Source organism: Octodon degus, unplaced genomic scaffold (genome assembly GCF_000260255.1).
Source record: "Octodon degus isolate 3935 unplaced genomic scaffold, OctDeg1.0 scaffold00280, whole genome shotgun sequence".
Lineage (NCBI taxonomy): Eukaryota > Metazoa > Chordata > Mammalia > Rodentia > Octodontidae > Octodon > Octodon degus.
Window position 1 is genome coordinate 1,525,828 of NW_004524856.1, and position 13,408 is coordinate 1,539,235.

General features: G+C 43.9%; 2 protein-coding genes across 5 annotated transcripts in view; both read right to left on the bottom strand.

Annotated features, from left to right (window-relative positions):
• Positions 1-803: 803 nt before the first annotated feature.
• Itgb1bp2 (integrin subunit beta 1 binding protein 2) lies at positions 804-5,496 on the bottom strand. 4 transcript variants are annotated; one of them, XM_004646787.2, is made up of 11 exons: positions 5,338-5,496; positions 4,938-4,987; positions 4,797-4,853; positions 4,572-4,717; positions 3,502-3,596; positions 3,349-3,407; positions 3,142-3,212; positions 2,936-3,035; positions 1,749-1,862; positions 1,466-1,528; positions 804-1,189 (listed from the first exon to the last, which is right to left on the bottom strand). In XM_004646787.2, the coding sequence occupies exons 1-11, from the start codon at positions 5,399-5,401 to the stop codon at positions 965-967; spliced, it is 1,044 nt and encodes a 347-aa protein (XP_004646844.1). In that variant the 5' UTR covers positions 5,402-5,496; the 3' UTR covers positions 804-964. The 4 variants fall into 4 exon arrangements, with proteins under 4 accessions (XP_004646844.1, XP_023562871.1, XP_023562872.1 ...); XM_023707103.1 differs by lacking the exon at positions 4,938-4,987 and having other exon boundaries at positions 5,338-5,432; XM_023707102.1 differs by lacking the exon at positions 1,749-1,862 and having other exon boundaries at positions 810-1,189.
• A 1,266-nt stretch (positions 5,497-6,762) lies between these two features.
• The window catches only part of Nono (non-POU domain containing octamer binding), a 22,885-nt gene continuing 16,239 nt past the window's right edge, over positions 6,763-13,408 (bottom strand). The window contains exons 6-13 of the mRNA XM_012512832.2: positions 12,663-12,700; positions 12,184-12,279; positions 10,802-10,998; positions 10,262-10,346; positions 9,785-9,887; positions 8,988-9,027; positions 8,410-8,519; positions 6,763-7,277 (exon numbers count right to left, since the gene is read on the bottom strand). Coding sequence (XP_012368286.1) covers positions 7,143-7,277; positions 8,410-8,519; positions 8,988-9,027; positions 9,785-9,887; positions 10,262-10,346; positions 10,802-10,998; positions 12,184-12,279; positions 12,663-12,700 — 804 coding nt within the window. The 3' untranslated portion in view covers positions 6,763-7,142. The remainder of the gene's footprint in view (positions 7,278-8,409; positions 8,520-8,987; positions 9,028-9,784; positions 9,888-10,261; positions 10,347-10,801; positions 10,999-12,183; positions 12,280-12,662; positions 12,701-13,408) is intronic.

Consider the following 13,408-nt stretch of genomic DNA (forward strand, 5'->3'; position numbering starts at 1 on the left):
AAATAAATTAAAAAAAAAATTAAAAAAAATAAATAAATAAATTGACAAAGCCAGGCATGGTGGCACACACCTGTAATCCCAGCACTTGGGAGGCTGAGACAGGAGGATCACCACAAGTTCAAGGCCAGCATGGGCTACACAGTGAGTTGAAGGCCAGTCTAGTCTACATAGTGAGACCCTGTCTCAAAAAACCAAAAATAAATAAATAAATATTTTCCATTAAGGTAAAAAAAAAAAAAAATGGACTGGGGATGTAGCTCGTTGTGAAGGTCCTGATTTAATTCCCCAGGACCATACACAAAACAAAAGTATTAAAGTGCTATTTTTTTTCCCATGGAGCCTTATACCTCTTAAAGACTGTACAAAACAATTTAAAAAGATATGGGGCCGGAGAGATAGCCCAGTAGAATAAGCGCTTGCCTGGCAAGCGCAAGGGATCTCTGGTTCCACCAAAAAAAAAAAAAAAAAAAAAAAATTAAAAAGATAAAAAGAAAAAAGCCATACTATACAATTTAGCACTCGTAACACTATCTGGTGTTTATTCTTCTTTCATGTAGATTAGCCTTGACATGTCAGCCAGCGTATAATTTTCTCAAGAGGAATGAGTAAATCTTCTATTTCTCAGGTATCTCCAGAGCACCTAACACATAACTGGGCACAGAGGAAGCACCCAGTAAATATGTGGTGGCTGTGAAGAACAGAATACATGTACATGTGCTTGTTTTAACATGTGTGTTGAGCACACAAGGAAGTGGGGGATAAATACTATCTTTTACATAGTAGGGTAAGAGAATGACACTATGTGAAACTGTAGAATACAAGATTTATTTATGGCATAAAACAGTCAGGCGTGGACAGTCTTGTCTCCCCTTCTTTAGCCTCCTACTGCTCTATGATACCACATGGTCAGAGAGTCTAAGGGAGTCACTGGAGTCCTAGCTAGACACTAAACTGTCTGGTGCCGCTATTCTCCCATTGCCTCCTCCTCTTCCTCCTCCTCTGTCCAGCTCAGATCATCTGAATCCTCAGATTCTTCCTCATCCATCTCTACCACAACCCCTGCCCTAGCCTTCTCAGCTAGTGCACTGGGGTACTCCAGCTGAGCCCAGAATCCTGGGTCAGCCTTGACAAGGGAGATTTCCACCCGAGATGGCATCAAAGAGACAGAGCTCTGCTCCACGTTTATGACCTGAGGAGGAGGAGACAGGAACACAAGAGAAAGAAGGAACAAGGGAATCAAAGGGATTAGGGTTTGGGTGGAGTGGTGAGGAGAGAAAAATAAAAAAGGGAAAGGGAGGCAAGAAATGGGATAGAGGGAGAGGGATGAAAGAGAAGAGGAAGAGGAGAAGGAAGGGGGAGGGAATATGATAGCAAATGAAGGTCGCATTAAAAATGTTTCCCTCAGGACACTTCCAATCTGGTCCTTCTTGCACCCTATCTTCCTCCCCTCCTTGTCTTCACTTACCCCCCAGAGCTTCATCTGTGCTTGGAATACACGGTTACCAGCAAAGACAATGTGGACATGAAGCTGAGCGAAAAGAAGTACAAGGATAGAAGGTCAGAACAAGTCACTGTGACAGACAGGCCAGAGTGATCCATAGGGTGGCCAGACAACTCAGACCTAACAGCTCTCCCTTCTTCTCAGGGACTATGGAGCCTACAGGTTAACTGCATACAACACCTTGCCTGAAAGACTGTACTACCATCCAATCCGCTAGCCTTCCACCCTGTATCAGACTGTGCCTCACCTCAGTTTGACTGGCCTTCACCCAGTTGAAAGCAGGCAGTGGAATCTGGCCATATACAGTCATCACCACTACAGAATCTGTCTGGTGCCAATCATGGCGGCAAGATGCTGGCAGCTAAAGAGAAGATGTGAAATATGAATGGTAAGAATAAAGTTTTAGAGGAGCTGGGGAGAAAGCTCGGCAGTCTAAGCACCTGCCTGGCAAGAGCAAGGACCCAGGTTTGATCCCTGGTATTGCATGCCATGCAGACCCTGAAACCAGGTGTGATGGCACATGCCTATAATTCCAGCGCTGGGGAGGCTGAGATAGGAGAATCACTGAGTCAGAGCTGCATAGCAAGATCCTATGCAAACAAAAGATTTTTTAAAATTCAAAAAAAAAAAAAGAATAAACTCATAGAGGTGGTAGTACATGACTGTAATTCCAGCACTGTGGAAGGCTGAGGCAGAAGGATAACAAGTTTAAGTGTCCAGCCTGGGCACTTAGCAAGACCCTGTCTCCAAAAATTTAAAAGAGCTAGGGTAGGGGCTGGTGAGATGGCTCAGTGGTCTAAAGCACCTACTTAGAACAAGCTTAGCAAAGCACAGAGACCGCGGTTCAATCCCCCAGTACCACATGCCAGCCCCGCCCCCTGGTGGGCTGAGCTGGCCACACACACACACACACACACACACAAATAAAAATTAAAAAAAATAAAAAATAAAAATAAAAGAGCTAGGGTATAGCTCAGTGTGAAGACCCTGTGTTCAATCCTCAGCACTGCATCAAGCAAAGCAAGCTAGAGACAGCTCAGTGTGAAGTGGGGTGGGGGGCGTTGGGGGAGAGAGGGAGAGAGAGAGCTCTACCTAAGAGGAGCTCTCATCCTCAGGTGTATGTGGAAAAGACCCAGCCAGATTCTCAGAAAGATTAACAAGATTTTCCATGCAGCAAAGCCCTCTAGACTACAGAGGAATAAGGTGTTAAATCTTTTTGGATTTTTGGCAGTGCTCAGGATAGAACTCGGAGCCTAGCACATGCTGGGCCAGCTAGGCAAGCTCTCTACTACTGAGCCACAGCCCCAGCCCAGGAACTGACTCTTTTTTTGATCTATACTAAAGAAAGAAGACAGGGCACTTGGCCATGAGGTATGGGAGGAGTTTATCTCTGGGATCACATTCTAATCAAGAATCAGGAAAGTCGGAGCTTACCTGCTTCCCCCAGTCATGTCTACCAACTCTGCATCCTGGCTGTGCCAAGAATGCCCCAAAATCCAGAGTCTGGATGCCACAACAGCTCCAAGACTTCATCCTGAGGCAGGAAGATAACTCAATTGTATTCCTACCCCGAATCTCCCACACTTACGATCAATATTGGGAGAAACCTGCCTCACTAACTACCTAGTCCCCTCCCTCACCCTTCATGAAATCGAGGTGCTCCTGGGTGGTAGGTACATGGAGTAGTATCACTTTCTGGGCCTTGGTAAACCTAGTAAGGATAAAGAAGCATTAGGAAAAGAATCAGGTCATTCTAAGGTGTACCCCACTTACCCCCATGTCTATACTCAGTCACTTTCAAGTGTAGCATCTCTCAGCCAAATACATGAACTCCCCAAAACTCTTACTGCGTCACATCCGGGGTTCTGGCAGCAGGAACCAGTCCCGATCAGACTACTATCCATTCCTGGCAAGGGAAGTAAGAGTCAGGAACCTATTCACATCGCCCCACCTCATGCCATTCCAGTCTGTGAGGCCTGCCCGGCTAAGAATGTACCTACCTGCTCCAGGTTCCTGGTCTAGTTCTTTTTGTTCCAATGCCATTTCTAGGACATGAGATATATTTACTGGCAGCAGCTTCAGGGGCAACTCAGACCTAGGGATTATAGGCAGGTGATTTAGGGTTTTTTAAATTGTTTAACTTTTTTTTTTTTTTTTTTTTTTTGAGACAGGGTCTCACTATGTAGTTCATTTCAGTCTGGCCTTGAACTCACTATGGAGTCCAGGCTGGTCTCAACTCAAGTGATCCTCTTGTCACAGTCTCTCAAGTGCTGGGATTACAGGTGTATGTCGCCACACCCAACAGATGATTTAGTTTTGCCTATTAATCATGATTGCCAGCTCCAACACTCAAACTTGTGATAATGGAGTTAAATCTAATGGAGTGAAAGGGAGGCAGGGTTGGGGAAATTGGGTAGTTACCACACTGCCAATTTTCTCCCCTTATACTTCTTTTTGTTAGTGTTTGATAGTGTTAAATAATGGTGGGCTGTTTTGCTAAGTTGGTACACGCATTTCACATACCTTTCTCAATTTCAACCCACTGCCAATTTCGTCTCTGTGAACATCCAACATTCCTGAACCCTAGGGAAATAATCCCCAAAGTTTGTCCCTCTCCTCAGCTGCTCTAAGTGAAATGCATCATCTCACCTTCCTAACACTGGACCTAACATGGTTCTGTTGCTCTTACTAGCCTCACAAAATTATTTTCTGTAGCCTTCTGGCTGCCAATACTTCCTTTTGTCTGTGTAAGATTTATCTTAAAGCTCTTCGCCAGGAAAGAAAAGTCATTCTCAATAATCCCTTTTTAGTTACTATCTGCGAAGCATGTATTTGGGGCTACCTGTTCCGTTGATTCAAAATAATGTGTCCCAGCATCCTGACCCCCTCTCCTTTAGGGCAGAGGGCATTTTCCAGAAACAAATTTCCTTTAAGGCAGAGAGTATTGTATGTACATTCCAAATCCTCCTCACATCTCTGGTCCCTATTTACCAAATCCCAATGATCCATTTAATCACTCCTAGGACGTTGCCTAAACGCAGGGAAAACCCAGGGATTTCCTCCTCTTTACTTAGGCCTCTCTCGGCGCAAGGTCTCTGCTGACTTTGGAATTGTATTCAGAAGTTTTTGCTCCTGAAGTGAACTGGTAGCAGGGCCCTCAGATTGAGGAGGGGCCTCAGGAAGCTTCTCAGCACAGTGTGGTCCCACAGTACAACCCTAGTATAAATAAGAAGAAAAAGATTAGAAATAGAATCCTCCTGATAAGAGCAGAACCCAAGGAAGTGAAGGAATTTACCTTGATGTTTAAGAACTCAGAGAAATCTACAGTTCGCTTTTGGCAGCAGGACCAACCCTGGTAAGAGACCCAGATGAGTTTAGATTCCTGGGTATACTTCCTTTTTGAACTGCTCTTGCTATCTCTTCACCTACTTCTCACCTTGAGTGCATCATGGAAGATTGGGACCCCAGGGTGATAGCAACAGGAATCTGTGGATATCCGTAGAAAAATCAAGGGAAGAGAACTGTATCAAATGATTCTTTTTCTCCAGGTTAATTTTTTGTTGACGGTAACCTTTTTGAGACAAGGTTTCACTAAGCAGTTCAGGCTGGCCTTGAACTCACAGTGGTCCTCCTGACTCAGCCTCCTGAGTGCTGGAATTGCAGGCACACACCATGCTTGGCATGTTTGTTTTCTTTCCATGTTTCAGCACAGACTGATCATTTAGACTAACTACTGCCTGTGCATCAAATTCTCTCCCTACTTTAACAGACGCCCCGCCACTGACCACCCACTCCCAAGAACCCCACAGATGTCCTGGTCAGGTCCATTTACTCACCAGGATGGTTGGTAGTGGGGTCAAATTGTTGCCCACAGCCTTTGTTATGGCAGAGTAGAGACATGGAGGTATTGGTAGAATTACTGAAAGGGTATTTCAAGGAGTCTGCCGAGCAGGGAACACCTCTTACTCTGGAGGCTTTAAGCTGCCTGGAAAGGCCTGCTGGTTCTATCTTTAGTTCAGAAGGCATACACCTCCTAACATGGACAAGGAACTCCAATTGGTCTTCCCAGCCAATAGGAAGGAGCTTATGAGAATTTTAGCTCAGGCTTGGGGAAAAAAAAAGGGATCAAGCAGAACAGAGCTTGGAACTTGCATGAGGTCAGCTTACTACTATTGAGACAATTTTAGATTTTGCCAATTCCAAGCCTCTGACATACCAGCAGCTGCTCAGAAACAAATACCAATGGAGACCACCCCCTCACCCCAGCTCTATGAAGGTACCTCAATTCTTTTAGGTCATTCTTCCCATTTAAAGCTTCCCTGGGATCAGGGAATGATGGGGTGCATGCCTGTAATCCCAGCACACAAGAGGCCAAGGCAGGAGGGCTGCTGTGACTTTGAGGCCAGCCTGAACTACATATACAGAGACCCTCTCAAAAAAATAAAAAGCAGTTTCCCTGGGATCACTTTCCACGTAGTACTGAAAACACTAATCCTTGCTAACCATCTCTCAGCATGTATCATCACACCTCCTCCCACTTGCTGAGACGAACACTTGAACCAAAAGTTCGTAACACATCACTTTTCTTCTTGCGGAACCAGGGATTGGACTCAGGCCCTTGTACTTGCCAGGCAAGCACTTATTCTACTGAGCTATCTCCCCGCCCCCCCATCACACTTACAAAGCTTACCATTCATATTCTAAAATAGGATTACCACACTTCACACTTCCCTCCCTTCCCCTTTAAAAACAGCACAGAAAATTAAAAGGCTTAAAATGTACTTTAATAAGTTGATGCTGTATTACTGCTCCATTTCTCAGAAAAACTCCAAATTTAAGGTATCAGGGATAAATCAAACATGGTACACCAATAAAAAATGCACAGCATAACTACCTAAGATAGGCAAGGCTAAGAGCTACTGTTGGACCTTCAGCATACAGCAACCCTATTCCCAAGATTGTACTAGGCCTATCAAGAAAAGCTGTGAACAGCAACATCATAAACACAAAAAATGTCATTTCTGGGATATCCTTTCCCAAGGAAAACATGGAGGCAAGTTAACACAAGATTTTTTCTTTTAAAGATATACTAAAATGAAAATCTCTAAAGAGAAGATGTCTTTAGTACATGAAAGGGTAATATATGGGATATAACAGAACCGTACATATGCTGTCTGGGCCTGAGGACATTTGCCTGAATTCTCACCTGGGAGCAAATGGAGCAATGGGGCTAAGGTCACTGGGAGATATTTGTTTTTTTTTGTGGCGTATGTGGCAGTGTCTCTGGGCGTGAGGGGTGTAGAAAGCAAATAAAACACGATGGACAAAAAAACCCGGAATGCTCAAGATCAATGGGACTCTAAGGAATCATCCTGTCATGGTTCCCCAAGCCTTCAACAATTCATTATATTTGAAATTTCAGGAATGCGTCACACAGAACCGATTAAACAAACCACACAGAATTTGTTAAGTATCACCCCTCCCTTGCCCTCTGCCCCCAGCATACTCCCTTAGAGTAGTACAGGTAGGGAAGACCTAACTATTGGGAAGAATCCCTAACACTTTTTTAAGGTAGAATTCTGGCTAGTCCAAAAGGGTTCCTTCTTTTAAGGGTTTCAGGAAACTAGACACTGCAACTTTATTAGTATCGGCGACGTTTGTTTGGAGCAAATTCAGCTCCAGGAGCTGCACGGTTGAAAGCCGGAGGGGTTCCACCAATTGCCCCAATTCCTTCCATCGTAGCGGCCTGGCCGAAGCGTTCACTTGTTGGTGGCGTCTTAAAAAGAGAAAAAAAGAGTAATGTTACAGCACACTTACTTGGGCTAAGCTACCCACCCACCTTCAGTCAGCCTCTTCATGGATGCTGTTTCCTCCCAACTATTCAAGGCTTTTGATGCTAGCCCTGGGTAACCTTCAGAAGAAACACATCTGAATGAGGGACAAATTGAGTCATCTCACCTTCAACTTTTTATCTACATTCCTCACTACAGACTAAACAATACTGCAAGCCCTTTTTGCTGATTAATAACTAGACAAGGGCAGGCTATTACTCTACAGCACTTAAGCCTAACCAGTTTTGTTGGCACTACATGCTTTAACACAACTAAAAGCTCTGGCACTGAGAGCCATGTCTTTGGATTCAAGGCTATTTTATGTGAGAATGTTGAACTTCCTTTTTTTTTTTTTTTTTTTGCGGAACCGGGGATTGAACTCAGGTTCTTGTGCTTGCCAGGGAAGCGCTTATTCCACTGAGCCATCTCCCCGGCCCCTGAACTTTCATTCTTGTCTTTGCAACCTATTCACTCAGGGTAGCAATCAGATTGGCTAGTACTCAGATACAGTATGTTCGAATTTGTTTAAGAGTAAAAATAACCTTAGACAAGATATCATGTCTGCATCTTGTACTATGAATTACTACAAAGACAACAATATATAATGTATTAATTATTGTAACTGTCCTACGAACCTGCTTTGAAACTGTCTTGTTACTTCTTTCTCAATAAAATAAAAAATTAAAAATAACTACCAGGCATAGTGGTACACACCTGTAATCCTAGCCTTCAGGAGGCCAAGACAGGAGGACTGCAGTAAATTTAAGGCAAGCCTAGGCTCCATAGTGAGTTCAGAGAGAGCTTGAACTACACAGGGGACCTTATTATTTTTGGCAGAACCAAGGATTGAACTCACTCAGGCCCTTGCCCTTGCCAGGCAAGCACTTATTCTACCTAGCTATCTCCCCGGCCCAGAGACCTTATTTCAAACAATGAAAACAACAAAAAATCTCATGGATACCAGTAGTTCTAAAGAGTGTTATTTCCTGTAAAACTAAGCTAGGCCCGGGAGCTATGAAAGTGAAGCCTTTTTCTCCCACAATTCAGAAATACTGTTAAGGTCCTGTAATTTATTACCAATCCCAAGGTTCCGTCGGGCATCATAGTGGCAGGTCCTGGAGGAGCTGGGGTACCAGCTGGCACCGGAGCAGGGGGCATGGCGCCTCTGTTGTTTATGCCCATAGCACCTAAAGCAGAGTAGTGTCATTAGTACACGGACTTGCTTTCTATACCAAAGAAAAAATTCAGTAAGACTTCTGAACTAAGAGATACCACAACCACCACCACCACCTCCACCAGACCACAACCAACCAACCAAAGATGTTCCTGAAAATATCAGACCCTTAAATATGAATAAGGTGCTGGGCCTGGTGACACATGCCTGTAATCCCAGCACTTGGCTGAGGCAGGAGGATCATCACTAAGTTCGAGACCAACCTGGGCTACAATGTGAGCTCAAGGCCAGAATGAACTACACAGTGAGAGTGTGTCTTGAAAAGACAAAAAAGAAAAAGAAAAAAGAGAAAAGAAAAAAACCAAAAAAAAACAAAACAAAACAAAGAAAAAAAGCTGGAAAAGGTGAGAGAAGCTATATAGCTCACCAGGCACCAAACAAACAAAAAATAAGTCAGAGCCATCACACCTTAAGTTCTTACCTCCCATAGCCATCTGGCCCATCCGTATCTCTTGCTCTCGCTGAAAAACAAAAATACTCAAAGACAGTCCAAGAGAGTAGTACATTTTACCATAATGCACTGAGAACTACACACTAAAGGAATAAAATACAATGAAAACACATCAAGAGCACTGAGGCCAGCAGCCCGTTACTAGTTGTACAGGGAGTTCAGGCCACACAGCTATCAGGATATAAGCCGTTCCCATCAGTAACAAAAGTGAGAGGTACGGAGAGAAACAGTTCATTTCTTTTGGTACTCCGACTTCTACAACTATAAGAACAGCAGTAAATTAAGTAAGGCTGTTAACAGAACTCAATTTACCTTATTCTATAACTATTGAGTCTACAGCATACAGTGAACATACAGTGGAGGTCCCAACTGTGCATCCTGGGTTTTTTTGTTTCTTTTTGAATTTAGTGCAGGGTCTACAAGGTGTCACCACACCGACTGGACTTGTAGTGATCCTCCGGATTTCAGCCTCCCAAGCGCTGGGATTACCGGCATGTGCCACCTCACCCAGACGCAACTGCCATCTCAGTGAGCCCCGGGGGTGGGGCCGGCACAGCAGGCCCAACTTTGCATCCTAATTGCTTGTAAGATAAGATGAACTCCTTTTCAAACCTTACCTCTAGCTCTCATGAATCACTTTTTTCGAAAATGGAATTTCATAGCATAGATAAACTGTTCATAACTTCATCTCCTAGCACACAATTCATGGTGGTTTTGTGCTATCACAAATGACCTGGTATATCATCATGGGCACATGGGAGATATACCGCATCAGGGAAGGTTCCCTTGAATCCTTCCTGCTGTCGCCGCATCATCTCTTCTTGTTGTCGCCGCATTTCTTCTTCACGGCGCCTACGCTCCTCTTCCTGCCTAGAGAGCCAAATCAATGTATTTAAGACAGAGACATTCCAAAACTGCAGCAGCTCTTAGCAGAAGCCTGAGCCAAGCAGATGAGCTCACCTGAGACTAGTACAGCTCACCCAGCACCTGAGACCAGCACAGCTCACCCACAACTACGGCAACCCCCAAGGAAGCCTGATGAGAGCGACACTTGGATGCTTTCCCTCCAAGGCAGCCCCAGCTAAGTTCTAGAACCATACATCTCCCATTCAAAGGGTAGACCTAAGAAGCAACCATGAAATATTCACCAATACTGTTACAGATGTACAAAGCAGCATGATGGTAGGAAACAAGAGGACATTACCTTTTCCAGTTGCCAGAGAAAAAGGTTCGAGAAAAGTTACCTGAGCTCCAGTTGCTTTCGTTTTTGGACCTCTTGGTTATGCAGTTCTTCCATTCTCCGAAGTTCTTCTTGGCGTCTCATCAAATCTATAAACAGATTGACAGTATCCCTCAATATGCCTGATTTTCCATAAAGATCCAAAATACAAGGAGGATAATAGTCCTTGAGTATTCAAGAATGCAGGTTCCAAAATTCAAGTCAAATTTATCAACTCCTTCTCCAAGAATCTAGGACTCTCTACCCCTATATCCAAGCCATTTATTTGGCTACCAAGAGCATCATAAAATACTTGAGAAAATAAAAGCAGAGATTTAGGTCTTCCTCTACAGAACACTACAGACTCCTATCAAAAAGCCTTTTGTTGGGCTGTTGAGATAGCTCAGTGGTCTAAAGTGCCTGCTTAGGCAAGCGCAGGGACTGTGGTTCAATCCCCAGCACCACATGCTGTGCCAGCCCCCTTAGGGTGGCTGAGCCAGCCACATACACACACAAAAAAGCCTTTTACTATCTTCTACTTTAAAACTGACAGGGCTATACTCACCCTGCCTCATCAGCATGACCTGGTGCTCGTGGCGAGCAGCCTCCATCTCCATCTCCAGCTTCTCACGGGCTTCTTTGATGTTGCGGTCCACCTGATCCTGCTGCTGCTTCTCCATCTCAATAAGTGCCTTCCAACGCATGGCGTATTCATACTCAAATGAGCCAGGCTGTGCAAATCGAGGTGGCTGCTCTCGCTCCCTACAGAAAGGTTTCCAAGATTAGGTTTCAAGATTTCCCCAGTAAAGAGAAGACACTCTCTCAGGCTTTCACAGAGAGCACATTGGCCAAGCAATGGCTGTGACTCATCCACATGGCTGCACTGATAAAGGTTCTACAATCTGAGGTACAGGATCTCAGGACAAATCCTGAGGGCATTTCACTGACCTTCGCAGACCGAAAAGCTACAACTCTTGTTGCATAGGTCCTGCTTTACCTTGGTCTTAACCATCCAGTAGAAAAGTATGAAGACGAAATATAAGAAATAAAGCCATGCTGTTAAGTTGAGCTGTGGGGGACTCAGGTCAATAATTTCTGACACTGCCAGTTAAACAGAAGACCCAATGCTATTATGGGCTACTGGACTCTTTTAGAATATTTTGCTGAGTTTACACACCTATAATATTCAATAACGGAACTTAGAAAAAATGTAGTATACCGATGAATGTCCATTTTGTATCTGTGTATTCAAAGTGGTTGGGATAGATATATAGTTGCATTCTCTTAATGAATAGAATGATTTGTTCTAATGGTGTTTGTAAATAGGATCACAAGTCCGCATCTTGTACAGCAATTAACCACTAAGAAGAATATATGCAGTGTATTATTTGTTGAAACTGTACTTCCGATTTGATTTGAAACTGTCTCATTGCTGTTTATCAATAAAACTTTGGAAAAAAAAAAGATTTCCCCAGTAAAGCAACACATTCCTGAAAGCAAAGTTAAATGCCAATGGACACATAATGCAAACACCTGTCTCTCATATATCCCTTTAAAATACTTCAACATTAAAAAAAGTAGAGGGCTGGTGAGATGGTTCAGTGGTCTAAAGCACCTACTTAGAACAAGCTAAGCTAAGCAAAGCACAGGGACTGCGGTTCAATCCCCCAGCACCACATGCCAGCCAGCCAGCCCCCGCCCCCTGGTGGGCTGAGCTGGCCACACACACTAAATAAATAAATAAATAAATATTAAGAAAAAAAAAAAAAAAAAGTGGAGTATAGTGGTACAAGGCTGTAATCCCAGCACTCAGGAGGCTGAAACAAGACAATCACAGCAAGTTTAAGGCCAGGCTGAACTACACAGAAAGTTCAAAATCAGCCTGAAACACACGAGACTGTCAAACAATAAATAACACCTAACAGGTAATGTATCATGAACACATACTTGTGAAATTGCTGGTTCTTTATAACAAGCTTTTCTGGAAGTCCTTCTTCGTCATCTAACTGGTCCATAGGCTCCACAGTCACAGGCCGAGGAAATCTAGGCAAAAGTATATCAATAAAATCATGTGTTGACTGGGCATGGTGATGCATGTTTGTAATTCCATCCCTTGTTAGACTGAGGCGGGAGGATCATCATGAGTTCCAGGTCAGCCTGAACTACATTATCAACAACCCTCTCACCAAAAAGAACAAACACCTGTCATTGGCACAAAGAATCAGGGGGCTGGTGAGATAGCTCAGCGGTCTAAAGTGGCTGCTTAGGCAAACTTAGGCAAGTGCGCAGGGACCGCAGTTCAATCCCTGGCACCACACGCTGTGCCAGCCCTTCCCCCAGAGTGGGCTGAGCTGGCAAAATAGGTACTGATCAGGGGTCAAGACTAGGCAATCATACATATTTCTAAAGATGTTTTTATACCTAACCTCAAGTAACCAAAACCTTTCAATGTCATTATACAGAACTGGGGTTAACAACACGAAGCCACTAGGCTTCACATTTATGAATATGATCACCAAAACAATGTTTTAAGTAAGACTGTATTTTTTTTTTTTTTGTGGTACCAGGGATTGAACTCAGGACCCTGAGCTTTGCTAGGCAAGACTGTAATACTTAAGTGCAGCCGAACATTTGCTATCTATACAATTCTACTAAATTAACTGAAATAAAAACAAAGATACTACATGCAGAAAGCCGTCTTTTCAAGGCCAGGTATGGTACAGCATGGCTGTAATCCCAGTACTTGGGAGGCTGAGGCAGGGGTCTGCTCAGTTTGAAGCCTGCCTGGGTTACAAAGTGAGTTCAAGGCCAGCCTGAATTACAAGGTGGGTGGGTGATGCACACATAGCTCAGAGTAAAAGCCCTGGATCCAGTCTAGTAATAGGCACACACAACTTTAAACACAGGAACATGGTTACTAAAGGCTAACTCTCAAGACCACAGAAAAAATTACGACTTCCAGATAGCTCAGTGGACTAAAGCGCCTGCTTAGGCGGAGTGCTGTGGTCGGTCACGGTGTGTATGTCCGCGGGTGGTGACTGACACTAGGCATGGTGGCGAGTGCCTATCATCCCAGCACTTGGGAGGCTGAAAACAGGAGGATCACGAGTCTGATCTGTGTAGTGAGACCCTGTAGATCTTGTACCAAATACATTAAAAAAATAAATCCTTG